General features: G+C 38.1%; 1 protein-coding gene across 1 annotated transcript in view; it reads left to right on the top strand.

Annotated features, from left to right (window-relative positions):
- RPF2 (ribosome production factor 2 homolog) overlaps positions 1 to 13,002 on the top strand; it is a 62,127-nt gene extending 49,125 nt beyond the window's left edge. The window contains exons 8-10 of the mRNA XM_007940796.2: positions 5,492 to 5,594; positions 11,841 to 11,985; positions 12,814 to 13,002. Coding sequence (XP_007938987.1) covers positions 5,492 to 5,594; positions 11,841 to 11,985; positions 12,814 to 13,002 — 437 coding nt within the window. The remainder of the gene's footprint in view (positions 1 to 5,491; positions 5,595 to 11,840; positions 11,986 to 12,813) is intronic.
- Positions 13,003 to 14,830: the final 1,828 nt, after the last annotated feature.

Genomic DNA, 14,830 nt, shown 5'->3' with positions numbered 1-14,830 from the left:
AGTCAAAAATCTACTGGAACTAATTGAGACATTTAGCATCGTGGCAGGATATAAGATCAACATCCAAAAATCAGTTGGATTCCCCTACACCAGCAAAGAGATTGCTGAAAAAGAAATAAGAAAATCAATACCATTTACAATAGCTACCAAAAAAAGTCAAATACTTGGGAATAAATCTTACCAGGAACACAAAAGACCGGTACAAAGAAAACTATAAAAGACTACTTCAGGAGACCATAAGAGAACTACATAAATGGAAGAATATACCATGCTCATGGATAGGAAGAGTGAACATTGTGTCAGTTCTACGCAAAACAATCTATACATTGCATGCAATCCCAATCCAAGTCCTAACAACATTCTTGAAGGATATGGAAAAAAGGCAATCACTAACTTTATATGGAAAGGAAAGAGAACTGGGATAAGCAAAGCACCGTTGAATAAGAACAAAGTGGGGTCTCACACTGCTGGATCTCAAAACCTACTATACAGCCACCGTAGTCAAAACTGCCTGGTATTGATATTATAATGACAAACACACAGACCAGTGGAATAGGATTGAGGACCCAGAAATAGATCCGTCAACCTGTGGTCAGCTGATATTTGACAAAGGGCTGAAATCCATTAAATGGGGAAGGGAATGCTTGTTTAATAAATGGTGCTGGCAAAACTGGATATCCATTTGCAGAAAAATGAAGCAAGATCTGTACCTCACACCGTAGACAAAAACTAACTCCAGATGGATCAAAGACTTAAATGTGGAACCTAAAGCTATAAAATTCCTCAAGGAAAAACTGGGGGACAATTTAGGGGCCCTAATATGTGGCATAAATAGACTATCAAGCATAACCCAAAATGCACAAACAGCAGAAGAGAAACTAGATGAATGAGACCTTCTAAATATTAAATGTTTATGTGTTTCCAAAGACTCCTCCAAAAGAGAAACCAGATTGGGAGAAAATATCCGGCAATGACATGTCTGATGAGGGACTTACTAGAATTTCTAGAAAACTCCAATACCTCAACAACAAAAAGACAATCCAATTAAAAAATGGGCAGAAGACATGAGTAGACACTTCACCAAAGAGGATATTGAGGTGGCCAACAAACATATGAAGAAATGCTCACAATCATTAGCCATTAGGGAGGTGCAAATCAAAACAACAGTGTGATACCATCTTGCCCCAGCACTAGTAGCAAAGTTCAACAAGACAGAAAATAACAAATGGTGAGGATGTGGAGAGACTGGGACTCTCATACACCGCTGGTGGGACTGTAAAATGGTACAAACACTGTGGAAAGCAGTATGGCGATTCCTTAAAAAGTTGGAGTTAGAAATACCATTCGACCTAGCTATTCCACTACAAGGTATATATCCTAAAGAAGTGAGAGCCAGGACAAGAACAGATATATGCACACCCATGTCCATCACAGCACTATTTACAATAGCCAAAAGATGGAAACAACCTAGGTGTCCATCAGCTGAAGAATGGATAACCAAACTATGGTACATACACACAATGGAATATTATGCAACCCTAAAGAATAACATAGAATCTCCAAAATACCACATAATGTGGATGAACTTGGAAGACATTATGCTGAGTGAAATAAGTCAACACAGAAGGACAAATGTTGTATTAGTCTTGTTACTGTAAAAGGTCAAGGAAAGGTTTATCTATGGAAGAAAATTTTCTTTGTTGGTTACCAAGGGTGGGAGAGGAGGGTACGGAACACTGTTAGATAGGTAGAGACAGGTATTGATTTGGGTGAAGAGAAGGGCAGGGTACCAAATGTGAGTGATGAACACGGTGGCATTGAGGAAGAGGAAGACATAGAGAGGTACATGGGCGGTACAGACAACATTGATGAACCCTTTTGCACATACAGTACTGCGTTGTCAGTGAAGGCGAAAATGGATATATGGGTGGATAAATGGGTGGACAGGCTGAAGAACTATTAGGTATGTCTATGCAGTGGGGAGGAGTTCTGGTAGTGTGATGCCTAAGGCACTTAGCTGCTAACCAGAAGGCTGGTGGTTCAAACCCACCAGCCACTCCTCGGAAGGAAGGTTGGGCAATCACTTCCTTAGTGATACTGCCTCGGACACCCAAGAACGGGTCTCTATGAGTCAGGTCCAACTTGATGGCACATAACAACAACATGCAGGGGGGAGTGTGCCCAAGACCATGTATAGAGTTGGCACACAGTGTTTCTACAAGTGTATTAGTATGTTCTGTAAGAATTCCCAGTATTTAGTAGAGCTGACAAGGGGCAAGGTTGTAGTCACTTCTTGGTCACAGCCAGCTACCCAGAGGGAGTGAGTAGTTGGACCTGTGGGCTCAGGACCATAATCGCAGGGAACATCAAGCTCAATTGGCATAACATACTACACAAAACATTGTTCCATGTCCTACTTTCATGAGTAGCAACTAGGATCTAAAAAACTTGCAAGCAGTCATCTAGATGCAATGATTGGTCTCTCCTTGTCCAGAGCAGAGAAGAATGAAGAAAACCAAAGATGCATGGAAACAATTAGTCCAAGCAACTGGTACACCATACGATCCTCAGCCTATATGACTATGAGACCAGAAGAATTAGATGGTGCCCAGCTACCACTGTCAACCACTCAGAGGGGGCTCTCTGTAGGAGATCCTGAATAGAGTGGGAGAATGATGTGGAACAAAACTCAAAATCATTTGGGGAAAAAAAAAAAAGAAGGGACCAGGTTTGCTGATCTGATAGAGCTTGGTGGAACCTCTGAGACTATGGCCTGCCTCTAGCTACCCTTCAGGTCTGGAATTGAACTCACACCTGTGGCTTCCAGCCAAAAAAAGACAAGCATAAGGGTTGAACATGTACCTGAGATAGATACACTCCTTGGAGAGAACAAGCATAGGAGAAAGAAGGGCTGCTTATGTACTGGGAGACAGCTCGGGGGGCAGGAAGGTGTGGAGGGATGGACACAGGGAAGAGGTAATTATCAGGAGGAAGTGGGAGGGGAGCTGTTGCATTGGGGTAAATTGTAGTCAATGTTGTGAAGCAAAATGTCTGTGAACTGCTGTGTGGAAAGTGAATTTGCTTTGTAAATTTTCAACCAAATCACAATTTAAAAAAAAAAAGATAGGCATATGAGTTGAACTTTTACACTAGGTAGATGCATTTCTTGGAGAGAACAATCATGGGAAAATAGAAGGGCTATGAATGCACAAGGAGACAGCTCAGGGGGCAGGAGTGCATGGAGGGAAGGACACAGGGAAGAGGTAACTATGGGGAGGAAGTGAGAGAGGAGCTGTTGCATTGTGGTAAGTTGGAGTCAGTGTCATGAGACAGTGTATGTGAATTTGCTCTGTAAAATTTCACCCAAATCACAATTAAAAAAAAAAAAAAAAGAAATTTCTTCCTTCATTTCATTCTTAAAAGCTAATGTAAAAAGCACATATGCCTAGAAATTTTGCATTATGAAAGCAATTTCAGAGCAGACTGGAATACACATATTTTTTTCCTCAGAACTAGTCTGAGTTCAGTTAACGCTACCACACCAATGAATGGGGCTTTATTAACTTGACTAAAAGAAACTTAGGGCTTGGCAAGTCATGGGAAAACTCTTCATTAATGACAATGTTAGATCAGAATACCTTGAAAAAGTGCAAAGTTGTTTTGTAAAATGTTCTGAGGATTTTTGTTTTAGGAGGGAGTAGGGAAGAGTGAGTAAACCTGTGCACATACACTCGTATCTGTTTTATATATTTATGATGCATTTTTATTTTAGTTAGGGTTTTCTTTAGTTAACCATGAGAAAAGAACAGCAGCTGTAGAAAACAGTTTGGTACTTCATCTAAGAGTTATTAAACACAGAATTATATATGACCCAACAATTGTACACCTTGGTATGTATATACCACAAGGTGTTGAAAGCAGGGACACAAATAGATCCGTGTACACCAGTTTTCATTGCATCATTATTCACAATAACCAAGAGGTGGAAACAGTCCAAGCATCCCTCAACAAATGAAAGATGAACAAAATGTGGGGTGTGTGTGTGTATTTTTACACATACAGTGGAATATTATTAATATTATTCATCCATAAAGAAAAATGAAGTTCTTAGACATGTGTTGACATGGACGAACCTCGAAAACATTATGCTGAGTGATACAAGTCAGCCATAAAAGGACATATATTGTAGGGTCTCATTTATATGAAATTTAGAAAAGGCTAATGCATAGAGACAAAAGTGTATCAGTCATTACCAGGTGCTGGGGCGTGTCATGGAGAATGGGGAGTTACTGCTGAAGAGGGCATTAAGTTTCTGTTTGTGGTGATGAAAAACATTTGGAAGTGGATAGTGATGGTTGCACAGCATACTGAATATGATTTGTCATTGACTTCTATTCTTAAAAATGGTTAAAATGGCAAGTGTTTTGTTATGTCTTTTACCACAATAAAACTAAAAGATAAAAAAAGAAAGGAGAGCAAAGAACAAACAATGTATATAGCCATACACGTGGAGATACTGCCCAGCATATGTATGGGATAGCTCATGAAAAGAGGAAAGGAAGTCCTGGGTGGTACACATGGGGGTTTCTGGTTTCCCACATCACCTGCCTTGGGGCAGCTCTTCTTTACATAATTAAGCTGGATGTACTTTGCTAAATGTTTATTTATGTATTTCCATTTAGACTGTTTGAAGTTCAGTTTTCTCAGCTGTAACATGAGGGAATCAATCTTGATTTCTATTTTGTAGTTTTCTTTCATTCATGTTAACACTTTCATGATTTTAGCCAAGTCCATACTATATCCATACTATGTTCACTGGAGGTTTTTCTTTAAATTGACACTTCTCTTTTCTACTGAAACTTTATGCCCCTACCCTAAATGGAAAACCATATCCAATAAAATAAGCACATACATAATAATCTATATTTGTCTGTGAGACATCTAAAATCATTCATTGGTGTCACTAGTGTGCGGTACAAGTGCCACATGCTGAGAAAACACCCTACTTCACCGATCTTAAAGGTTCTTTTCTGGTTTTAAAACTTTATGAAGGCGGTTTTCCTTTGCTCACACCATTGAGATTTCTTGTTAGAGTTGTATTGGCCTCCCCCATAAAACAAAAACTGGTTATTAGCTTTATTTTAATAGTCAAAGTTGGAACAACCATTTTTGTGGAAATTTTCTAAGTATATGATAAATATATGCTCCTATGGTAGCATTGGCTTTGAGGGAAAAGAACTTCAGAAATGAAAAATTACTGGACTCTGAACTAATCACAGAAAGTCATGAGGATTAAAGGATAGAAAGCGGTGGTGGGGGTGGCTTCAGACATTTTTCAGAGATCATTTTTTGTGCTGCCTATCTTAGGTAAGTTTTACATAAGTATTAGAATAAAACTGAGCATTGAATGTAGCACTTCATAACTAAATTTTAAAAGTATTTTGGTCTTTCTTTAAAAAAAAAAAAAAAACAACTTAGTCTGTGCTTTTAGATTTCTTCAGAGGCCCCGCAGTATCAAATATCCGCCTGGCTGGTTTAGAGTATATTCTGCACTTCACTGCACTGAATGGGAAGATTCACTTTCGAAGCTATAAGTAAGTCCATCGGTTTAGCATGCTTTTGTAAATCCTCAGGATTAGTATTTTCTTGTGACTGTTTTACAGTGCTTAGAACTGGAATTGGTGTCAAGCCCAAAGTCTGGAGAATTTGCAGAATAGCAGTCTCACAGCTCTGTGCTGACCCTCAGTTTGATGATCCCCCTGTTAACCTATACTTTTGAAATCCTGTTTCCCAGGGCCCCTGGGCATCTAATGCTACATTCAATCTGCACCTAGAGCACTAATTCAGTCCTGACCTCCCCCAGCTTTATGCAGTATCTCTTTATTTTTCCTCACTGGATTTGGAGCACTAAGCTACTTGTCTTAGGTTAGGCCAACTAAATCTCAAAACCCTAGGTCTCAAAAAGCAGAATCTGAAGGGAACAAGACGATTTAATAGCGAGATGCATTTTAACCTCTTTCTCCAGATTACTCCTTGTACCTCCTACTTATATAAGTGCTAGCAAGCTACCTTTCTTTGTCCAGTGAACAGACTTCGATGCACATTTTGAGCTGTGGCACAGCAGCACTGCTTGTGGGCTCGGCGCTGACACTGTGGTGCATACAGTACTGCTTGCTTATGCAGCCGTTTGTGGGTTTCAGCATTTCTTACATGGCTTTCAATTTTTTTATTTTTCCTTTAAAATGTAATACGTGGAAGACCAGCTTATGTCCAGTGAACATCCAAATGAAACTAAATATGCACCTCTTTTGGCAACGAATGATTTCCATCTTTGTTTGTTTTGACCATATCATTAGTATTACCACTTGTTTTTCTATTTTCCTTTCATTAAAAAGAAAGGCAAAATGCAGTAAGTACCCAAATGATTACGATGTAATTGTTGTTGTTGTTATGTGCCGTTGAGTTGGACCCGACTCATAGTGACCCCTCCTTGGGTTGCAGAGGCAGTATCAGTACGGAAGTAGATTGCCCAACCTACCTTCTGAGGAGTGTCTGGTGGGTTTGAACCGGCAGCCTCTGGTTACCAGTCAGGTGCCTTAGGCCCTATGCTACCATAGCTCCTATGATGTAATTAGGCATTTTAAAATTAGTTTTAGCTAATTGAGATTGAGAACCATTTAAATCTGTTGTTGGAATGTCTACATTTGGTTGGGGGCTTCCAAGACATATTATAAGGAGTTCTTGTGGTGTAGTGGTTAAGGCATTTGGCTGCTAACCAAAAGGATGGTGGTTTGAACCCACCAGCCTCTCTGCAGAAGAAAGTTAAAGCAGTCTGTTTCCATAAAGATTTTTACAGCCTTGGTATGTGGAATAAAACTCAAAATCACACACACACACAAAGGAGCAGGTTTGCTGGTCTGATAGAGACTGGTGGAACCTCTGAGACTATGGCCCCTAGCTACCCTTGAGGTCTGGAATTGAACCCACTCCTGTGGCTTCCAGCCAAACAAAAGACAGGCATATGAGCTGAACATTTACATTAGGTAGATATAGTCCTTGGAGAGATCAATCATGGGAGAATAGAAGGATTGTGTATGCACAGGAGACAGCTCAGGGAGCAAGAGTGAGTGCATGGGAGAAAAGGACACAGGGAAGAGGTAACTTGGGGAGGAAGTGAGAAGAGAGCTGTTGCATTGTGGTAAATTGTAGTCAATGTCATGAGACAAAGTATATGTGAGCTGCTGTATGGAAAATGAATTTGCTCTGTAAACTTTCACCCAAATCACAATAAAAATACAAATAAAAATAATTTTGATTTATAGCCTTGGAAGCCCAGTGGAGGTTGCTATGAGTCAGAATCGACTCAATGGTAATGAGTGTTTAAGACATTTTATACTATGACGTAGGTGGCTCATATTTAGAGAATAAGAAATCAAAGATGAAAAATTAGTAACAAAAAAAATTCCTTTTGAAAATTCTTAAATGTAGAGACTTTGGGGATACAAAGGAGGTACAAATATGAAAGTATGTGTTATTGAGAAATGAATGGTAAGAATAACCTGAAACTCTTTCATGGTCAGCAATTTCAAGGAAAGTGTTTGCTTGTACCAGAACTTATATTTAATGAAAAGAGAGATTAATTTATAAAGGAAGAAGCAAATAAATGCTGAGAGAATAAAGCAAAATGGGCAGAGAAAGGGCAAGTCAGACTTCAGAACCAGCACACCAGCAGTATAACTACATGTATCCATCTCATGTGTTTACTTTAAGAAGAATATGGCTTCTAGATAGGTTGGGAGGAAAAAAAAAAAAGTATATGTAAACCAAAGATTGTTAGTGATTACCAGAGGTAGGAGGGAGGGGGAACGGGGAAGCTTTTGTTTGCAGGGCATTGAGTTTATGCTAAGGGTGGTGGAATATTTCGGAAAAGGTTAGTATTAATGGGGCCCAACATGAAAAATGTCATCAATGTCCATGAGCTGTAAATATGGAAGTTACTATGTTGGCGAATGTCTTAACGCTGTGTGTTTTCACAATAAAAGTTTAAAAAAAAAAAGAATATAGTTAGTATGGCATCTCCCATAATGAAAAAAAAAAAGTTTGAATTTTTAAAATCAGAGCTCCTAGTATAAAAGTTTTCACAAGTGTTCCATCTGTTCCTTTAATGCTTGTTGCTTATTGATTTGTAATGGAAAATGGGCAGCATGATTGAGAGTGAGCTGTATGGAAAATACCACTAAATGCCGGGCTCAGCTTTACATTCAGGGTGTGTGCCATGCTTGGGAGGGGAAGGGGAGGAAGAAGAGATGCAGGAAGTAAGCATCACCTCTGAGCCTAGTGACCTGGCTCTGGGCCAGGCTCAGCCACATGATGTGGGCAGCCCATTGCTTCTCAGGGCCTATGTTTCTTCCTTTGCAGAGTGGAGCGATTCTGAATAGGTCATTTCCTTCCTCTGAGATCTGTGAGTTGATAGTTGTACTTTATTGGGGGAAGTGCACATATAGATGGGAGCATGCCAGAGAAAGGTGCTTGAATTAAAGTAGCACCCCAGGCATTCTCATGTTGCACTGCCATGTCCTTGCCTTGTTTCTTAACTACTGCAGTTTAGCCCTTAAGCAGTTTATCTATAAGTTGTAATGCTTAATATTCACACACATTATTTGTGAAGATTAATAAGGTTTAAAAGATGATTTTGAGCTTCTTGAATGAAAGGACCTGTGAACATAATATAACATTCACCTGACCTTTTAGAGGAATAAATGATAGCATTATTGACCTCTTCCTACGCATTCTATAATGATTAATTCTTCATATGTGAGTGACCTTTTCTATTCCTTGGAGTATTGTATTCACTGTAGGGTCTGACTATAGTTAGAGCCATTAGTATGAAACAGAAAATTTTTAGTAACTGCCATGTATGTCTTTGCTATGGTATTGGTTATATTTTACAGGGAGAAATATGGAATAGCAGGAAGTGATTAATGTACCCTAAAAAGCAAACACAGCATTATAGTCAAGAAGTTTAAATAATGAAAACAGATAATGTCAACTGAAGAGAGGGGAATGGAAGGGAAAAATCAGGAAGTTACAGTTTGAACAAGAGAGACAATCTTATTTAAGAAACAGTCTTTTTCAGGCTTTAATACAAATATGTACAATATGTAGAAATTGCCTCTTAGCATATCTACCAGCCAGAGCCAGTCTGAGAGGTTGGTTTTTGTATCCCTGCATTTTATGCCATATAATCTTGGAGAACTGAAAATTACTTTTGAGTTAGAATTTATAAGAAAAGCAGAAGAATGTTAGGGTCTGAGGTGGGGGTATTAGGCTGTGATGCAAAACTTCTGGGCAGTGTTTGGCTGATAACATGAAGGCCTGGGATGGAAATGTCTGTCTCTCAGGAAAAATCACAGTGTGTATGATGGAATTAGGGTGAAGGAAAGTATATTTTAGTGCTTTTTTTATGATGAATGTCTAATCATGTCTTCATTTTGCTTTACATGATCCCCAAAATCAACTTATAAATTCTATATTTGCATGTTGTTGTTATGTGCCGTCGAGTCAAACCCAACTCATAGCGACCCCTCCTTGGGTTTCCGAGGCAGTATCACTACGGAAGTAGGATTGCCCAGCCTTCCTTCCGAGGAGTGGCTGGTGGGTTTGAACCGCCAGCCGTCTGGTTAGCAGGCAAGTGTCTTAGCCACTATGCTACCAGAGCTCCCCTATATTTGCATAGAGAAAATTAATGAATTAAAAGTGATCATTGAACAACTTAAAAAAAAATTGCTCCTGTGGAAATAGTAATTAGCAGGTTAGATTAATTTTTAAAGGATTAGCAGTTGAGGAATTCAGTTTATCAATAAAGAAAAGCAAACCCATTAGTATGAAAAATGTAATACTAAGCACACAATAGAAAACTCTTATTTCTGACACTGAAGTTGGAGAACCTCTTGATCTATAGGGACTGTTTTGAAGTTTTTAGTTTCCAACATGAAGAATAAAAGTTGTAGGTATGTGTGTGTATATAGAAGAATAAGGCATCTGCCATATGATTAAGTATTGTTTGATATATTTTAAACCTAAGTAATTTTTAAACTATAATAGAAATTACAGTCTCTATTTTATATTCTGATTTCACTATTAAAATTTAATAAAGGGAAAGTATGATAAATCTCTTCTCAATTCAATAAAATGAAAACTGTTAAAACTTGTGTTTCTATCAGTTTGATATGCCAGTAAATATAATCAGTGAAATAGTCAATATCATCTACACAGATAGTATAGTACTGTAGCTTAATTTTTTTTTAATAAAATAGCAACATTGGTAGTTATGTGTTGTTGGGTGCTGACCCCGTGTGACAGAGTAGAACTGCCACATAAGGTTTTCTTGGCTTTCTACAGACAGCCAGATCTTTCTCTCATGGAGCTGCTGGGTGGCCTAGAACTGCCATTTAAGCTGAGTGCTTAACTGTTGTGCCATGTACAGTGGTGTTTGGGTGATATGACTCCAACAGGCATGGAATAAGCTATTCTGGTTGACAGGTTTTCCCGTTAACTGAAAATTAGCATTTTAGGTGGTAGAAAATCTTTCTAGTTGAAATTTTATAATTTCTCTGATTCTTCTACTGTGCTTTTTATCTTAATGAAGTATATGAGTTTATCATTACAAGTATCAGTTATTTGGAAGTGCTAAAAATGTGGATACAAATGCCAAAGTACATTTGCCATCGCAGAGTCAAATGGTCACTCCCCCCTGTGGTCTTTGAATGAACTTTTAGGGAAGATATCCTGATATCAGCCAATTTTAGCTTCTAAAAATATTTTCCCCCAGTGAGCCTGAAACAGGCATTTTCTGCGATTTTTTTTTTCCTGGAGCCACTGTGAAGGAGTGGCGTAGGGCTGCCATTTAGGGTGTACTTTTTCCTGTGCTTGCACCCTCAAGCCCTGTACTAAAACTCATTTTTAACTTTTAATGCTAATATAGGTTTTTGTTGTTGTTTTTAACACTTCTGCTCTTTACGTATCATAGCCTGATTTTTTTTTTCCCCCTTGTTCAAGTGGGTATACATTGCTGGGTCCATTACAACATATCTATTATTATCACTCCTTGGCAGCCAGTAAGTGCGTCTCCATGAGTGGACTTTTGGTTGGCTCATCTGCACGTGACACACTTAGGGCTCAAAGGGCTGCTGAGCACGGGCTTTTGCACACTGCCTTCTGCTTCCTGTTGTTCGCTGCTCTCCTGGGTATTCCTTGCGATGTTTTCCTCTTTGGTTCTTTCATCTCTTCTCCCGTGTCCACTGCTGCCTCTCCCATACCCTATTTTTTGTATAAAAAGGCTAGTCTTTTATAAACATTTTTATTCAATCAATCCTTTTTTTCTTGTAGAGACCTGGCTGCTGTAACAAATCGAGTGTAATAATTTGCACTGTCTTTACCTGTTCTTGGTATCACAGAATAATTTGCACTGTCTCCTCCCTCTCTCATGTTTCCAGATCCAGAGCTGTTTTGGACACACAGTATCCAGAAAGTTGTGGTTTTGTTTACATTAAGATTTTTAAGTCCATTCCAGTTTAGGGAGATCAGTAAATGTTTGCTGTAGAAAAGAGTTTATTCTAAATGAGTTGATTTACCTCCCGCAGTCTTAGAGCAAGCCACATAAGACCTTGTGAATCATCTTGTTTCAAAGATCCTATTCAAATTTTTATACTAACTAAGCTTACCCTTTGTAGACATTTAATGTCATTTTATGGAACTATAATTCTCTCTAACAGAAATATTTTGAGGGAAGGACTTTTCTAAAGTGAAAGCAGCTTTTCTTTATTCCTATTTCCATATAGGTTGCTGTTGAAAAAATCTGGTTGCAGAACTCCGCGGATTGAATTGGAAGATATGGGACCCTCATTGGATCTGGTTCTAAGGAGGACACACTTGGCATCAGATGACCTTTATAAGTTATCTATGAAAATGCCAAAAGCTCTCAAGGTACATGACTTGAAGATTGGTGTCATATTATTTGCATATTCTATTCTTGTTTTCCCCAAACAATTTGCAGTATATTACATTAAAGGACATATATAATGAAAGCAATAAATATATAACAGGGCTCCCAGAGGTAAGCAAAGGAGAAAGAAGCAAATAAGTCATATATAGAGGATAATAGCAGAGTTGAAGAAATGCGGCATAAAATTTGGCTGAGAGCTTTCTGATGGCCAAGACTGCCAGGTTTCAGCAAGACAGAAACATAACACACACACAATTTTTCTCAGCTTTCTCACTCAGAATTTTAATAAGAGTAATGAGCATTGTTTTGGGCATCATGGAGGCTGGGGATACAGAGCACAGAGTGTGTAAACTACACAAATGCATATTTTGGCTTTTAAGCATTTTCTAAAGACAAATAGAAATGGCATTTCTGAAATGCCGATAAAGATTACAATGATAGTTACAATTCCTTAATCTAAACATAGGAAATTATCTTGATGCATGACAATAGTTAGGATAATCTGTAAGCCTGCTTCTCAAAATGCAGTCTGGCAGTTAACCTGTGGATTGTTAGAAATTCATAATCTCAGATCCCACCCTAATTAGAACCTGCATTTTGTTTTAATGGGACCCCAGGTGATTTGTAATGCCCATTTAAGTTTGAGAAGAAAAATCTATACCAGTTACAGATGCTATAGCATTTGAAGGGTGCTCCCTAATGGAAATAGTAAGATAGTTACAAATTGTATCAATTCATAATGTTAGAGACAGTTAAATATAATATTCTTGATTTATTTTATTATTTTTAAATATATTCTTGTTTTATAGCCAAAGAAGAAGAAAAATATCTCCCATGATACTTTTGGTACAACTTACGGAAGGATTCATATGCAGAAGCAAGACCTAAGCAAATTACAAACCAGGAAAATGAAGGGGTTGAAAAAGCAACCAGCAAAGAGGATAATAGCAGAGAATGAGGAGAATAAATCGAAGAGAATTAAAATTGATGGAAGTTAGCCAACAATTACAATTAGTCCTATCATACTTCCTTATAAGACTGTATTATGTATTTTTATAACATGAAAATTTGCCTGAATTACGTTAGGTATGTTACCATGAACAATAATGTACTAGTGTTAAGTTTAAAGCAAGCTCCCACTGGAGCCATTACACCCTTTTGTGTAGTTAGGTTCCTCGTTGATGAGTCCCTGGCAAAGAACCTCATTTACACAAGTGCAAGCCAGTTACGTTGTAAAAGCACAAACATACATAAATCATAAATGGTTTGAAGTAGAAGTATTGTTTGTTTTCAGTTCATGTCAGGGAGCTCCTTCATACCTGTGTGTGCGTGCTTTTGTGTGCATTTTGATTTTGCTCCGCTACAGGTCAACCAACAGTGCCAACACAAAGCAAAGGCTGGAGCCTCAGTTTTACCTTTTTTATCCTTTCCCTTCTCTTGTGAACCCATTCCTTAGCCTCCTCTCCCCCTGACCCTTTCCAGATGGCTGGTCTCCTCATCTGGTATTAACTCATTTGTACCTGTTGCTTGATAAAACATTTAACCAAAGACCATACAGGCTTTTCTCTGAAGTAGGCATTTGCATTTTTAATTTTAAGCCTTTTATATTTATAGGAGAATTGAAGGCTAAAATAACTCCTTTCCTGCCATCTGCAAGTAGATGAAAAATAACCGGGCCATGAAAGGCATCAGAAGGGATGGATGAGTAGTCCTTCCAGGTTGCTGGCTTCTGAGTGGTCCAGCTGATGGCAATGGAGATTGTGATTCATGAGGCAAAGCAATGAGTGTCTCTCACCAGCCACTTTCAGGACCTGCCATAATCCTGACCCTTCCATAAGAAAGACGTACCGCAGCACTAACTACCTGCTTGGTACCTTCAGCCCAATCTTTTTTTTTTTTTTTTTTTCAATACATTTTATTGAAATATAATTTATGTACAGTGAAGTACACAAAACTTAAGTGACATGGGTTGATGCTTTTTTTTTTTCCTTGCAGTGTTCCCTCCCCTCCCATCCCTGATACTCAACAAAGAAAGTTTCCTTCCATATGTAAACCTCTGTTTGACTTTTTACAGTAATGAACTAATACTATATTTTGTCCTTCTGTGATTGACTTATTTCACTTAGCATAATGTCCTCCCAAGTTCATCCACGTTATGCAGTGTTTTGCAGAATCTACGTTGTTCTTTAATGTTCTTCAGTCCAATCTTAACAGAGATGAATATGTTCTCAATATGTGGGACATTGTCACAAGGGTGTTTGAGATTTGGTAATGTATTTCTCTGCTTCCTATGTAATTTTTCTCTTTCATAAAAAGTCCAATGAGCGCTGAAACACATCCTCCTCACTGAGAGAGGTATATTATTACTAACATTGAACTGAAAACTTTGCTGAAAGATTTGTGATTGTTGAACCAGCTAGAACCGTTAATCACTTAACATCACTGTTTTTGTGGGACGTGCATTCTAATTCCCGGTTGTCTTTGCACTTCAGAACAAATACATATAAATTAGAAACAACATGTGTTCATTTTAATGGAGATGGTAAATTGACTTAAGTTTTACTACTTAAGTACTCTGGATGTTGATAAATGAGGAAAATAGATTATTTTTTTCATACCAAACTCCTTGTGGTTTTTTTTTTTTTTTTGGGGTAGGATATTCTACTAGTACCAAGATATATATAAAATTTCATAAAACTTCGTCCCTTTTTACAACTTAAATGCTGATATTTTTCTTGGTATTGAGAATAACCCAAAGTACAGACATTATTACTAAATAAAGGAAAGGATGAGGTGGGGAAATTAATGATCCCCAGGTTTTCAAAG

Source organism: Orycteropus afer, unplaced genomic scaffold, assembly GCF_000298275.1.
Source record: "Orycteropus afer afer isolate SDZICR_OR568_19922 unplaced genomic scaffold, OryAfe1.0 scaffold00072, whole genome shotgun sequence".
Classification (NCBI taxonomy): domain Eukaryota; kingdom Metazoa; phylum Chordata; class Mammalia; order Tubulidentata; family Orycteropodidae; genus Orycteropus; species Orycteropus afer.
Note: the sequence above shows the minus strand (reverse complement) of the source record. Positions and strands in the feature narration are given on the sequence as shown.